The sequence below is a fragment of the Pocillopora damicornis genome, chromosome 7 (assembly GCF_964200805.1).
Source record: "Pocillopora damicornis chromosome 7, jaPocDami1.2, whole genome shotgun sequence".
NCBI lineage: Eukaryota > Metazoa > Cnidaria > Anthozoa > Scleractinia > Pocilloporidae > Pocillopora > Pocillopora damicornis.
In genome coordinates, this window is record NC_142676.1 from 16,909,070 (window position 1) to 16,922,536 (window position 13,467).

Here is a 13,467-nt window from a genome sequence, read left to right on the forward strand (position 1 = left end):
TTGAATAATTATATGCAAGAAAATCAAGATTAGTCTTATCTTATCTTATTGAATATTTCAGCAACCACCTCGTGTAATTTTGACAGTGGACTGTGCTCTGATTGGTGGCAGTCTTCCTCAGATGTCTTTGACTGGACACGAAATAGTGGATCGACGCCATCTTATGGCACTGGCCCACACTACGATCACACCACAGGCTTTGGTAAGACTCCTTAAAAGTAACGATTCCCTTTTTAATTTCTTTGGTTAGCGATATCTTAAAATGCCATACAGACAGTGAAATCAAGCACTTTTCTTTCTCTTTTAAGAATCGCGTGGAATTTAAAGTAAGTGAGTCCTCTTTTTCTTGGCTGTCATTCTGTCACTTTCAAAGAAATTACAAAATACGTGTGTGACGGAATGCGGTCTACTCTACATAGGGCCATTCGAAGAAAAATGGCGAGGGTGTTTTATCGCCCGCGAGTAAGTTTAAAGCCTTGAACAACGTGAACCATCGAAAAGTCTTTAAGAGATCTGACACTGAAAATGAGGGCCTGCAAGAACACTACTACTTTTTTCATTCAGTGCACTCGCTTGGTTGATAGTTCCTGTCATTATGACAAAGACCAGCGACTTGCCTAGAAATCCAAGCGTTGATATTTGAAAGCTATCAACTAAAACAAAATTGTTAAGACAGTATTAAAAGAACAAAGTCTTTTTCCTTTTTAGCGACGAACAAATTATCCACCTGTACTACATGTTTAACCATCGAATAGGTGATTTATAATTCCTCTAGGATTTCATTATCTAGTACAATAGCGTCTTTTTTTGACATAAACCTTTCGGCATCATCATAGATTCTTACCGATCTCTTAAAGTGTGCGAATGACGAAAACAATACAAACAAGGCCATTTTGATATCTTTGACGACAACCAAATGATCTTTTCCACTAAAAAGTTCTTCCTTTAGAAAAGTTCGATAAATCAAAGTTTAAATCGTTTATTACGGGAATTTTGTTACTCCACTGTCTTTCCCAACTCTACATCCAATACTATAAAATATTTTACGCATTCCGTTGCCCTTGAATGGTAAAATGGCTTGTCATAACTTATATACATATCAGTTTATTATATTTGTTGACAATTTTCATTTTCTCAGGCTACTATATGTATATCGAAGCGACTTCTCAAACTGATGGTGACAATGCCAGGTTGATGCTCTATTTAAACGGAAACGGAGAAGTCTCTTGCCTTAGGTTCTATTATCACATGTATGGAGATGCTATTGGGGCACTTAATGTCTACAGTGAAAATCATTTAATATTTAGCTCTACTGGAAATCATGGAAACCGTTGGATAAAGGCAGAAAGGACATTTCATTCAGATACAACAGTAAGTCTTGTTGGAAGAAATTATCTCGGAAAACGGAAACATATATTTTTTTAATAAGATCGCGAGTAGTAAAGTGAAAATTATCATAATATTGACCATAATAGTTATGGCCAAGTATGATTTTCATCGAAAAAAAATCAAATTAACAGAAAACACACACTCACCAAAATTCAGCAACAACGTTTGTCAAGAAAAGTTTCCTTTTTTCTGACAATATTAATTATGTTAAATCAATCTTTAAATCCATCTCCACTAAAAATTTGGCAGCTAGTAAGGTTTCATCCTTCTCTCTACCCTCTACATCTAAATAAATTTATCAAGAAAATCCATCTTTGCTTTTGCAGTTGACATTTGAAGGAATAGTAGGATATTCCTTCACAGGTGACATAGCCATTGATGACGTCACCGTATCCAGAGGAAGCTGCTCAGGGCAAAATCCATCTCCAACATGGTATTCGTTACCGACAACCCTTAAGCCTTCTTCAAAACCTATCAGTTCCAGCAATGTGACCCCTACTTACACCCACAAACCGTCCATACCAGGTATTTACACTCCCCAGATAGAAAACATAACTCGTACCTCTAACCGACGCCAGTTATTCTATTCCTTGCAATGACTGTGACAACGAATACATCGGACAGTCCAAACGCCAGTTTGGTACACGGTTAAAAGAGCACCAAAAAGCGGTTTTTCTTTGCAAAAAGAAAAATTCAGCTTTATCGGAGCATACTTGCCTAACCAACCATACAATTGGGTGGGATAATTCTAAAATTATCACCACTAATCGGTGTTACCACCAGCGCCTTTGTTTGGAGGCTTGGCACATTAACTCCGCCCACGCTCCTTTAAATCGTGACGATAGCGGTCTGCTTCCTGACGCCTATTTACACCTCGTCAGAAAAAAGGCCGCTAAATAGTGATCATATAAAAGGACCTTTTGTTGCAGCGTTTAGATCACCCCTGATGAAGGCACTAGACAGGAGTGTCAAAACGTTGGGTCTATGAATTGTAACTTCTTCGGTTACATTCATTAAATCTGCAAACCAGTGTAGCATCAAACTATGTCTGAATGATTGATACTCTTTGAGTAGTTATAATTACTCAAGGAGTTCATATGTCCAAACAAACATCATTAAAATATCTTACAATAAATCATATCTAATGCATTAACGCATTATCTCAATCTAACGTGCAATGATGTCAAAAAGCTATCAACATCTAATTTTCTTCGGGAACGCAATTCCTTTCTTCTCTTTGTCCTTTTTTATGCAGTCCACACAGTATGTTCTGACGACCCTGGGCTCTCCATTTGTTCCCAACTTTCTACCTATGGGAATTTTTGTACAGAAAATTTCAACTGGACTGTCAAGCACTGCCCTAAATCATGCGGATTTTGTGGAGGTAGGGTTGTGGAGACTGTGCTTCCTTTTCCGGAGTTTATTATTATTAATATACATATTTTTTTAGATTCTTTTCTGTATGCACCGATGGATCTATGTCACCAACGCATACCCTTTCAAAAAACAAAAAATGCATTAAATCTTATTTTTAAAATGTTACTGTGCTCATCACCGGGATATCTTGAAACGTGTCACCAAGGACACGTTTTTTAAACAAGTGAAAAGCACTATTAGTTTTTCCGTTCGATATAAATGACTCAAAAATATGCTCAAGAACTACCTCTCATCAACGGATTATAAACTGGTTAGTTTATAATCTCTTGCTCTGATACAATTAGATTTGGACATTACTGCAATTTTAACTTTAAAGAACGATCATAACCCCCGCAAAAAACATTTAAGAAACGTTTATGCAGAAAAAATATTCGGTTAGGTATTAACTTGTAGAACCAGAATATCGAAACTTACATGTGATTTGATTTTTAAATTGTTAGCAAGTACTAATCTTGAACCTAAGTAAGAGGTAGAGCATGCTATTCTACAAATTCACAACGTATATTTAATTTGAAGCACAATGTTTTGTCTTATCTTTCCACGATTCTAGTTGATTCTCCAACAACCGAGAGGATTTTTACGTCGACCCACGTTCTGACTTTCAATCCGACAGCTATTCCTCGCACTCCATCAGCAAAGGAAATGCAGGAAGCAGTAATGTTAAAAATGACAGATTTTGATATGAAGAAGGTGATCTTTGATTATTATGTATTTTATTAAAGGAAGACGATGAAAAATGTCCTACACATTTATCATACGATATATTGCTAGACACAGAAACAATTTTCATTGTAGCTTGAAGTGAATCAACCAATGCTACTCCCTTTTGTCGCAGTATTCATGAAATTATTCCCTTTTCTGTTTTTTATCTGTCCATCACAGTGGAAGGAGATGGAAGCGGATTTTAAACAAGAAGTTGCAAGTGCAGCTAATAAATATTGTGCAGATGGTGGAGCATCCTGTCAAACAAGGTAAACCAATCATCAATCATAAAAAGCAATTAGCAAACTTAATGAAGAACCAAGCAAATTTGATGCAAAGGGACGAATTGTGAAATCAGTGGTAACTAAACTCATCAGATGGGGTAAGCTAATTCTGCTTTAAAGCGTGCTCTGATTGACTATGAGTGGAGTGAATACGTCATTAAGTCCTGATAGCACCCACGGGTCCACTATGAGCTACGAATGTTAGGAAGTACGAGATAGGAGTTCTAAGGACCGCGTTTTTCTCCAGGTAATCCGCGGGGATAGAAACGATGAAGGTGGATAACACCCAGAGGATAGCGAGCAGAAAAAATATTATGTTAATTAAAACTACCAAAGTGACGGGAAAAAACTTAGCAAACAACCTAGAATATATATTCTAGAGGGAAGAGAAGTCACAATTTGTTAAAGGGGTCACAATAACATCTCAAAGAAATGTAACCTCCGGATACATAGAGAGGTAGAAGTTTTGGACTTAACAGTTCCCAATCTTCGTTTTTTCGCAACCTTGATTCTTGAGAATTGGACGAAATTTTCTTGTCACGGTGTGATACCACCATGCTGAAATAAAAATGATGACGACAGTGACAATAATATTAGTAATAATGATTATATACTTGTAGAAGGTCACATATAGTGTTTGATCCATTTCAGCCTTCGTCGGAGACGATCATCTGATAGCATGAAATTTTCAGCCGATATGGTTCAGATTGTCCCTGGTTACCCCATGCCGTCACCGGATGATCCTAGCATAACGTTGTTGGCATTCTACCTACAGCTTCCTGGAGGTGTCGGAGATAACTTGGTCAGCGAAGATGTCCTGAAAAACATCGTGAAAAGCGATATGAAATCTATTGAAGGGTCGATGGGTGTTAGCATCAAAAATGTCGAGTCAATGCCTCTACCTCAGAATAAAGAAGATCAAGAAGATGAGATAGATGACGAAAGATCAGTCTCAACCTCGGTTATAGTGGGTGTTGCCCTTGGATCCCTGTTCTTGCTGGGGTTTATCATTGCTGTCACCCTGATTATCAAATCTACCAGGTAGAAGAGTCTCTTTTGAATTTCAAAGAGGATCAGATGAATAACTATATCGCTCTGTCAAAGGGTTTTCTCAAATAGTGATGCCGAAATCGACTTTAGGCCCCTCAACGGGCTAAGAAAGAGGTCGCGGGAAAAGGAAAGATCAGAAGAAGGAAGCAGGCCATTAATTTTTATCTGAATAGAATTATGAAGATTATAAAAAAATTAAACCAGAAGTTGAAATAGCAGTTTAGCTGGGCTGGGTGGGCATTCGATTCTCTTGAAATGCTTTCAATTTCACGTACATTTCAAATAGGTGTCATGTGATCTTTAGTACCTTAACAGGAGTGTTATTTGGTTCCTACCTTAGGTTCGGCCCCAGATGTCGCGTGATGTCCACCGACAAAGTCAATCAAGGAAGTGATGTGGCTCAAGAAGCTGTGTATGAGAATACAGATATGCATGGTGCGACTTTAAACAAACCAAGTGTTAATGCTTACGACAATAGTGCATACGTGTCTGTAGAGCAAGCTACTACATTAGCGCAGCAGAGTGGAGTAATGCCTATCAAAAATGTAAGCGAAAAATTATACGGGCAACAGAATCACTCAGCAAGCAAGAGCGTGCATTTGTAATCTGAGGAAACTTCACTTGATGAGGGATACCAAGAGGAGACGCTGCCGCCTATCGAGAAAATGAACTGCTGAACCGTATGAAAAGTAGGCTGGCCCTTGCTTTTAGGAAAATTTTGTTTTTTACCATTTTGTTAGTTTCTTTGTTGACCAAGCGCCGCTGAACGGTAGTGGAGAAATTCCTCACCTTCTTTTTCATGAGCAGGGGCTAAGAATTGGAAAAGCTACTTTTTTTTAAGGCTTGGTTTAATTTTTTTAATCAAAAGCATTGTGCTCTTCCATTCCGGGGAAGAAGGCGTGCAATCGCAGTGGACAAGAAAGGCTTTCTTTGCCTGCTCGGCTAACCAATGAGAAAGTAGGAATCGCTTTATCTTTCCTGCTCACGGAACCAGCATAATGAGAGACATTAAATAAACTTTTGTAGATGCTTCTCAAACATTTAAAAAAAAGATCATTCTTCGGAAAATTGTTCTTAATTCAATAGGAAATGATTTGTCTTTATTTCGCCCTTTGTTATCTATGTCTGCAGCTTTTCAAATTTTGTGATAAGCCACGGTATTATCATTTTACAAGCGAGATAAGAGCTCCAATTCGTTGGCCTTAAAAAATAATACTTTGATTAGGAATAAAATAGATTTAGCCAACCCTAAAAGCGAAGATCTTGTTAGTTTATTTTCTAGCCCTTCATTATAATAAAATCTGGAATAAAACTCTTTGGCACTGGCTGTCGAAAATTTTATTCAAGGGGATTTAAGGACAAGTCCGGGGGATGAGGGGAAAATCAACGGGGTCTGTAACCAGGGGACGATGATCTCACAACTTGCAAAGCGATCAGCACGCATGGTAGCCAGCGGTATTTTTAAGCATAAATAAATAAGGGGATATACGTTTCTAAAAAAACTGTGGTACTGCGTCGGTGGGAGAGTATAACAAGATAATTGAGTATTATCAACTCAGTTAATAACGAAAATTGAACACCGTAAAGAGTTTAAAAGCTGACTTTTCGAGCGTTAACTCCTCGTCAGAGCCATCGACGAAGGGCAAAAGCTCAAAAGGTCAGCTTTTAAAATTTTTACGGTGGCCAATTTACATTATCAACTCAGTTGATAATACCAAATTACCCTGGTATTATCAAGTAGCTTAGGACCTTCGATGGCGTTCCTGGTGTTTTCAGCGACTTTTCGAAGATAGGGAATGCTTTCTTCATCAGATGTAGTGTATAATGTCACTATCAGTTGGAATTATATTCTATTGAGTGTGACTGATGATTTCGGTCTGGGAAAATGAGCCAAAATGGAAAGATTAACGACGGCAAACGAATTCGAGTTAAGAATTCAACGGTTGATTGAAGATTATGTACGTAAGAACAGTGAATCAATAATAATACGCCAGAATATTATGGGCTTTTCTTACAGAGCTACTCTTGAAGTCGCCAGGTATGACGACTTGCTCCACCGTTTTTCCATAATGTTTCAGCGTCCTCTGATAGGCGTAGAAAATTGAAAGGAAAAGTCATCTTCACATTTTCGACACCTTTTTAAATCTGTAATTTTAATAACATTAATATTAACAGATACTAGGAGATCAAAGAATTTTTAAAAGAGTATAACATTTTGTTGAAAGAATTTGAATTCGGTGTTGGCCGGATAAACAAGATTCTTAGAAAAATAAACGTTTATTAATGAAAAAACGAAGAGAAACTCTTTACAACCCCTCCCTGTGATTATCAAAGTTAGCCTACTTGGAATGATAACCCTCATGTTCACGTTAGAGCAAGTTTGTACTGATAATAGGAAAAATAACCTTATTATTAAAAGAAAGTAATGGTCGAGAATTGGTAGCAAACCACAGCCCTGGGTCTGCCAGTAAGAGAGTAATTAAAAATAGCAATTTGCTCATGCACAAAAGAACTATTCATGGTAAGAGGGAAGGCTTTCCTTTCTTTATTTAAATATGTAGAGAGGTTATCATTTTTCCATGAGCTCAGTGGACATTGAGAGTGGATGAGACTGACAGTGGCCATGTTATTTGAACAAATTTCCAAAGGAGGATAAAAAGTAGGATATGGTCAAGGCGACTCTCTTACTTTAATTTTTAACCTCTAAAGTTAACGTACTAACAATCAATTTTACTTCTATGCGTCAAAATACAAAAGAATGTTCTATACATCTTCGTACTCTAAACGCTAAAGGGGAGAAGGCAGGTCAAAGTAAAACCAGGAATTTAAATAGAAGCATCCCAATTAATTCCAGTCCTAATTAATGGAGGATCCTTGCTTTTCCAGATTCCCACACTTTAAAACTCACAAATCGTGCGACCAATTCCTTACATCGATTTTTAGTTTGGATATGAGCATTTTTTATAACATCTTGCACTGTTGAAAGCTTAAGCAAGTAGTTTTTAAAGCAGTTTGAATAATATCACATGTTAAAATTATATAATCATACAGTTCTAAAGCGAGGAGGTCAAGTTACTTAAGACTCGCCCGCTTCAACTTTTGACAGCTTGACCTTCAGAGAAATAGATATCGTAAACAATTAAAATTAATACAAAGATTAACGTTTGAAAGCCAAAAGGTATTGTATTATTGCATTTTTGCTTTGCAAGTTGATTAGAAATTGCAAAATAAAGAGAATTACTTGAATATGAAAGCGATCTTCGCAGTAATGAACACTACTTGAGAAGTAGTGAAAATAGAGAATTTCTTTTTAGGCCTTATTTTCACTACTGCTCAAGTAGTGTTCATTACTGCGAAGATCGCTTTCATATTCACGTCTTTATCCGCACTTTACACGGATGATTTTCATATATTCACGGTCATTTATTCATCACTTCACGGGTTTATATGGAACCAACATACTGACCAGCTCCCAGTTGGCTTGTTAGCTCAGTTGGTAGAGGACTGCACCGGTATCGCAGAGGTCATGGGTTCAAATCCCTTACAGGCCTGAATTTTTTTCAGGCCTTATTTTCACTACTGCTCAAGTAGTGTTCGTTACTGCGAAGATCGCTTTCTTATTCGCGTCTTTATCCGGAGTTCACATATATGATTTTCATATATTCACAGTCATTAAATGAGAATTACTGTTCAACTACAACCTCACCAGTTTGACTTCCCGCTAAAAACGCGGGTTGCAAATCCTTGGCCGGCGCGGCCTCACATCTTCTAGCCCACTCAAGGCCCTCGTGTGATGCCTAACCGTGTGCCCGCGGTACACTACACTAAAGTTCGGCACTCGAGTATGTGCACTTCATTATCATCTGCCGGTGTTTCCTGACGCCTACCTTTCCCTCACTCCTCGGATTACATAATGGCTTAACTAATTCTCGCAATGCAGTTGGTTGCGCATGCTAAAGGTAGCACCTTGTGAGGTCGGTAATACGATCGTAAGTCCAATGTTTTCTGCCTTGATAGGTTACTGGGTCACTACTGTTACTTATAAGAATGCGAGCTCCGCTAATATTATAGCGAGTATTTTAGTTTCTGATAAAATGTAACGTTAGTTTTGTATTGCGTTTGGATTTGCCACGTGGTTAAATAAAATTCTCATGGTTAAAGCGTAAACATCAGGCTCCGGTTTTTCGAAGGTCCAATAACGCTATCCACAGGATAAATCTCTATCCGGTGGATAACACAGTACGTTTTGCTATCACTTAGCCGCTGGATAGCGATTTATCCGTTGGATAGAGTTATCCACCCGGCCCTTTCTACAACTGGGCCCAGATGGGGGATTTTTTGTTTTGCAACCACTGTTTGCTAACGTCTCCCAAATTTATTCATTCCAAGATGTAGGTGTTGCTATATTCACGTTTTTTGCGTCTAAAAAGGGAACAGATTCGCCAACCAAGATACCATCACTAATGAGGAAGTGCTTTATCTTGCACAAGGAGAGGTGACAAGTTTTCACCGAACCGAATCCAATCTTGAAATAGGCCATTAAAAATTATACCAATTAAGAGCTGGAAGGGTAACTGAGGGGTTGAGTTAGAGCGACAAGGTTCTACTCATGGATTTGTTGTCAATGTATATATATGTATATTCTTTTTAGGAAAGTTCATTATCGGTTGTATAGTTCAAACCAACAACAGGCTCGACTTTTAATATAGGTAGGGATCACTGGTGTTAAAACTAATCTTGTGTTTAATTTTCATTTTAACTTCGGAAGAAATTAAATAACGTTTGGTTGCATTACTGTGCTAAAAACAACGGAAACTGAAACACAATCGGCATCTAAGCCTTGTTAATGACAGAAATTATCCGTTGTTACGTACGAAGCATTTTTCACTCAACCTCATTGTGCTCAGTGGCACAGAAGAGTGGCCTTAGAAAAGTTCTTCCGAATTTCAATTTAAAATTCTTTGTCAAAGACGATCGTCTTGCGTAATATGCGTCATGGTGAAATTATAAGAGCTTGTATGGAAATATATACACCCACTCTTGGAAATAAAAAAATACAGTCACATTCTCAATAAAAATACTTCACCTTACTTCCACAGTGCACTGCTTGTTGTCTGACCGATTACTTTGCTGAAACGGGGCCATTTTAGCGATTTAACCATTTCTTGGTTTCCTACTCCTAAGATAAGATAACAAGGCTGCACACTCCATTTCCAAACGCCCGATCCGAAAAGCGAAAAATGTCCGAGCGGCCACAAATTGAACGCAGAACCCAAGTACATATACTGTAGTTTCATTTCAATTCCCTACCAGCTCAATCCTTCCCGTGAGACCGACGCAAAACGGCAGTTTGCTTCCAAAATTTCCATTTTTCACGTTTCTTGCGAACCGTGTACACATTCACCACGACACACGACCAATGAATCCAGACCGGTAACCCTGCCTCATTTGCAAACTGAGCCCAACCTAGGACCACACGGTCACTTGGCATCAACAAATCAAAATCAATAAAACTCTTGAAGCGGTCAGACATTTAAGTCCTAATTTGAGATCAGATAACTTTAAACTCACACATTTTTCGTTTGATCGGCTCGACGACGATAGATAGATAGATAAGGTTTACAAACGCGAAATTTCCAGCTTACTAAATTACAACTAATTAATTAATTTCCTAATTAAAAACTGTTACAGAATGACAAAATTACAAGCATGCGTCGAATTCCTATGTAAAATAAGAGACAAGTTAATATCTAATTATCACCTACGATAAACGTAACTTAAGAGAAAGCTATTCTTGCATCTTTCAGTTTTACAATTCGGACGAATAAATGTTCTTTGTTCTCTCAGATAGTAGCCGGGTTGGTATTTGCTTGGAAGTAGTTTATGAAGACTGTGAGATTGATTTGCACATATTTCATTGAACAACTTTGCTGCGATTGCCTCTCTTCTATCATACAGCGTTAAAAGTCCAGATATTTCCAGAGCCTTGGCATACGAAAACGCGGGATGAATAATCTTCATAGCACGTTTTTGAAGTCTTTCTAGGTCTTCGCTTAAATAACTTGGTAAAGCGCGATGGAAAACTGGGCTGCCGTACTCCAGAGTAGACAGAATGCATGTAATGTAAAATAGAAGAAGCTATTTTGTGGCGACATGCGATCTCTTCAACTGTCTTAGAAAATATAGCCTTGTAGAAACCTTCCTAACTAGCTCTAACACATGGGCATTCCATTTTAAATCACTACTTTTATTGGGTCCTAATAATTTTATACTTTTCACGGTCTCAAGGGTCTGACGGTTAACCCAGATAGGATCAAATTCTGGTTCGTTTTTTGCAAAGCTAATCCTAAGCTCTTTACATTTTCTTTCGTTTAACTGAAAACCACCTTGCTTGTATTGCGCGATCGTCTACCATTTGCTGAATACAGTTCTCTTGGCCTTTAACCTCTGAAATTGTGGTATCATCAACATATTTGTAACGAATGTAACGCCATTCGGAGAACCAATCCTCGGCCAGTTTAACTCTCTGTCTTCTATCCGATAAAAAGTCAACAATCCAGCATAATATGTGGTTCGGAATATCGTAATCTAAGAGTTTACGCACTAAGATGTTGAGATCAATAAGATCGAACGCTTTACGGAAATCAAATAGAACCACCCTAATCACGGCCGAATTCCCATCGGAGCTGACGTGCCAGTTATGGATCATGCTAACAAGTGCGTGCGTAGTGCATGATTTAGGTATTGTCCCATATTGTCTTTTGTCGATTTTCTTTAACACCGCAGGTATCACAAATTCATGAACAATGTAATCTTCTGCGATCTTGGAAAGGATGGGCGTAAGGGAGATAGGGCGAAGGTGCTTATTGATGTCTTGGATAGGTCTTTGCTTGGGGACAGGGACGATATCTGCCTCTTTCCAAGATAAGGGCAAACGGCCTTCACGAAGGGAGGCATTCATGATATCCATGATGGATGGCGCCAAAAGATCCGCATTCTCCTTTAAGAGCCATCCGGGGATACCTTCCGGTCCTTGTGCCTTAGCTGGATTAATAGAGCATAACTTTCTAAAGATAGAAAACGCTGATATTGGTGAGAAATCATCATTCATAGTTCTGCTCGAAGACACAAAATTGTCTCCCCTAAATAGATTGTGGGTAAGCGGTTCAAAAACCTCCATTGGGGCCAAGAAAGCGGTGTTGATGTGGCTTGCAAGGTCAGCTGCTGATAGACCACGAGCACCTTCTAAGTGATGAACGGACTTTAGGACATTATCACGTGACCCCTCCATTCCACTAAGTTTCTTGATTTCGCCCCACCACTTAGCTGGGGAATATCCCTTTAGATGTTGCACTTTACACTCGTAACACTTCGTACGACATCTTTTACGTTCTCGGTTAACAAGATTTCTCAGATGGTTAAACTCCGCTCAGTCTCCTCGGTTTAAGGCCACTTGTCGCTTTCGAATCAAGGTCTTAACGGTTGAATTTATCCATGGTGGTTCTGTTCGGTGGAAAATTTTGGGCTTCATCGGCGGGTAAGATAGAATCAAGGCCAGTTTTGATGATCGTTTGTAACAGCGACACCTTTCCTTCGCAAGTGGTCATAGCTCTGATCATCGCCGCAGTAACATCGACTTCATATAAATACGTTTGCGTTGCAACACGATTACTTGGTCGTAAGTCCCTTGAAATAACAGTTTGTATTGTTTGCGATGTTTTAACCCTTTGCTTTGGCTGTACTTCAACTGAGCTATGATCTGAAAGACCAAAAGCGGGACGTTCAACCGGGGTGTCGTAGTAATCCTGGAGGTTGGTAAGAATCTTGTCGAGAGTGTTTTGCCCACGAGTAGGAAAATGCACAATCTGCTTCAGTTTGAAGTTTGATTTGAGCCTTGGATCGTTCAGATGGTTAAGGTCACCGAGTACTAGAAAACCGCAATTTTAGTATTTAGACTCCAAGTCCATTAAACACTTAGTCAAATAGTCCAACATCATAGAATTTGTTGCTTTTGGTGGATGATAAACAACACCAGCAATAATACTTGAGATGCCCCTTGGGAGACGAGTCGGGCGCATTTTAATCCACAATACCTCAAAAGAACATTTTTCGTCCTCGGGATCCTCCAGAACAGTAAAAGGGATTGATGATTTTATATACATGCACACCTATAGCCTATGATAGCCGATAGCCTCTGTCTTTGCAATTTCTGAGGAAAGGAGCAACTTGCAGTGAAACTGCCCGACGACTTTTCAGCAAAAAATCATCGCGCCTCGTAATACAGTTGATTCTTTCGTGAAAATTTCGCTTTTTGTTTGCTGAGGGGATTACTCCACAGGGACGAAACTCAAGGGAACTAACCGAGGGGAACCTTCGCCGCACTTAGTGCAAAGAAATAAAATGTTCTGGCCACAGAAACGAATACAGTATTTATTCTTAAGAAAGATTTCGCATAGAAAACAAAACACAAACTAAGTATTCAGCAAAGGGAGTTTTTTGTTTTTTGATGGACGTGGTTCTCTTTCGTAGGACTGAATCGTACTCGCAACTTCCATTTCTTCTTTACCTCTTCTTTACTTTACTTGAGTAAGATGAATCACATTTC

General features: G+C 38.7%; 1 protein-coding gene and 1 pseudogene across 5 annotated transcripts in view; one reads left to right on the forward strand and one right to left on the reverse strand.

The window, feature by feature from the left end:
* LOC113685320 (MAM and LDL-receptor class A domain-containing protein 1-like) overlaps positions 1–6,174 on the forward strand; it is a 40,166-nt gene extending 33,992 nt beyond the window's left edge. For all 5 annotated transcript variants that reach the window (XM_089212073.1, XM_089212075.1, XM_089212071.1 and 2 more), the window contains exons 44-51: positions 62–202; positions 1,139–1,371; positions 1,716–1,914; positions 2,645–2,773; positions 3,377–3,516; positions 3,709–3,797; positions 4,464–4,853; positions 5,203–6,174. In XM_089212073.1, coding sequence (XP_089068199.1) covers positions 62–202; positions 1,139–1,371; positions 1,716–1,914; positions 2,645–2,773; positions 3,377–3,516; positions 3,709–3,797; positions 4,464–4,853; positions 5,203–5,467 — 1,586 coding nt within the window. In that variant the 3' untranslated portion in view covers positions 5,468–6,174. The remainder of the gene's footprint in view (positions 1–61; positions 203–1,138; positions 1,372–1,715; positions 1,915–2,644; positions 2,774–3,376; positions 3,517–3,708; positions 3,798–4,463; positions 4,854–5,202) is intronic.
* Positions 6,175–11,191: 5,017 nt separating this feature from the next.
* On the reverse strand, positions 11,192–12,793 carry LOC113685406 (uncharacterized; annotated as a pseudogene).
* Positions 12,794–13,467: the final 674 nt, after the last annotated feature.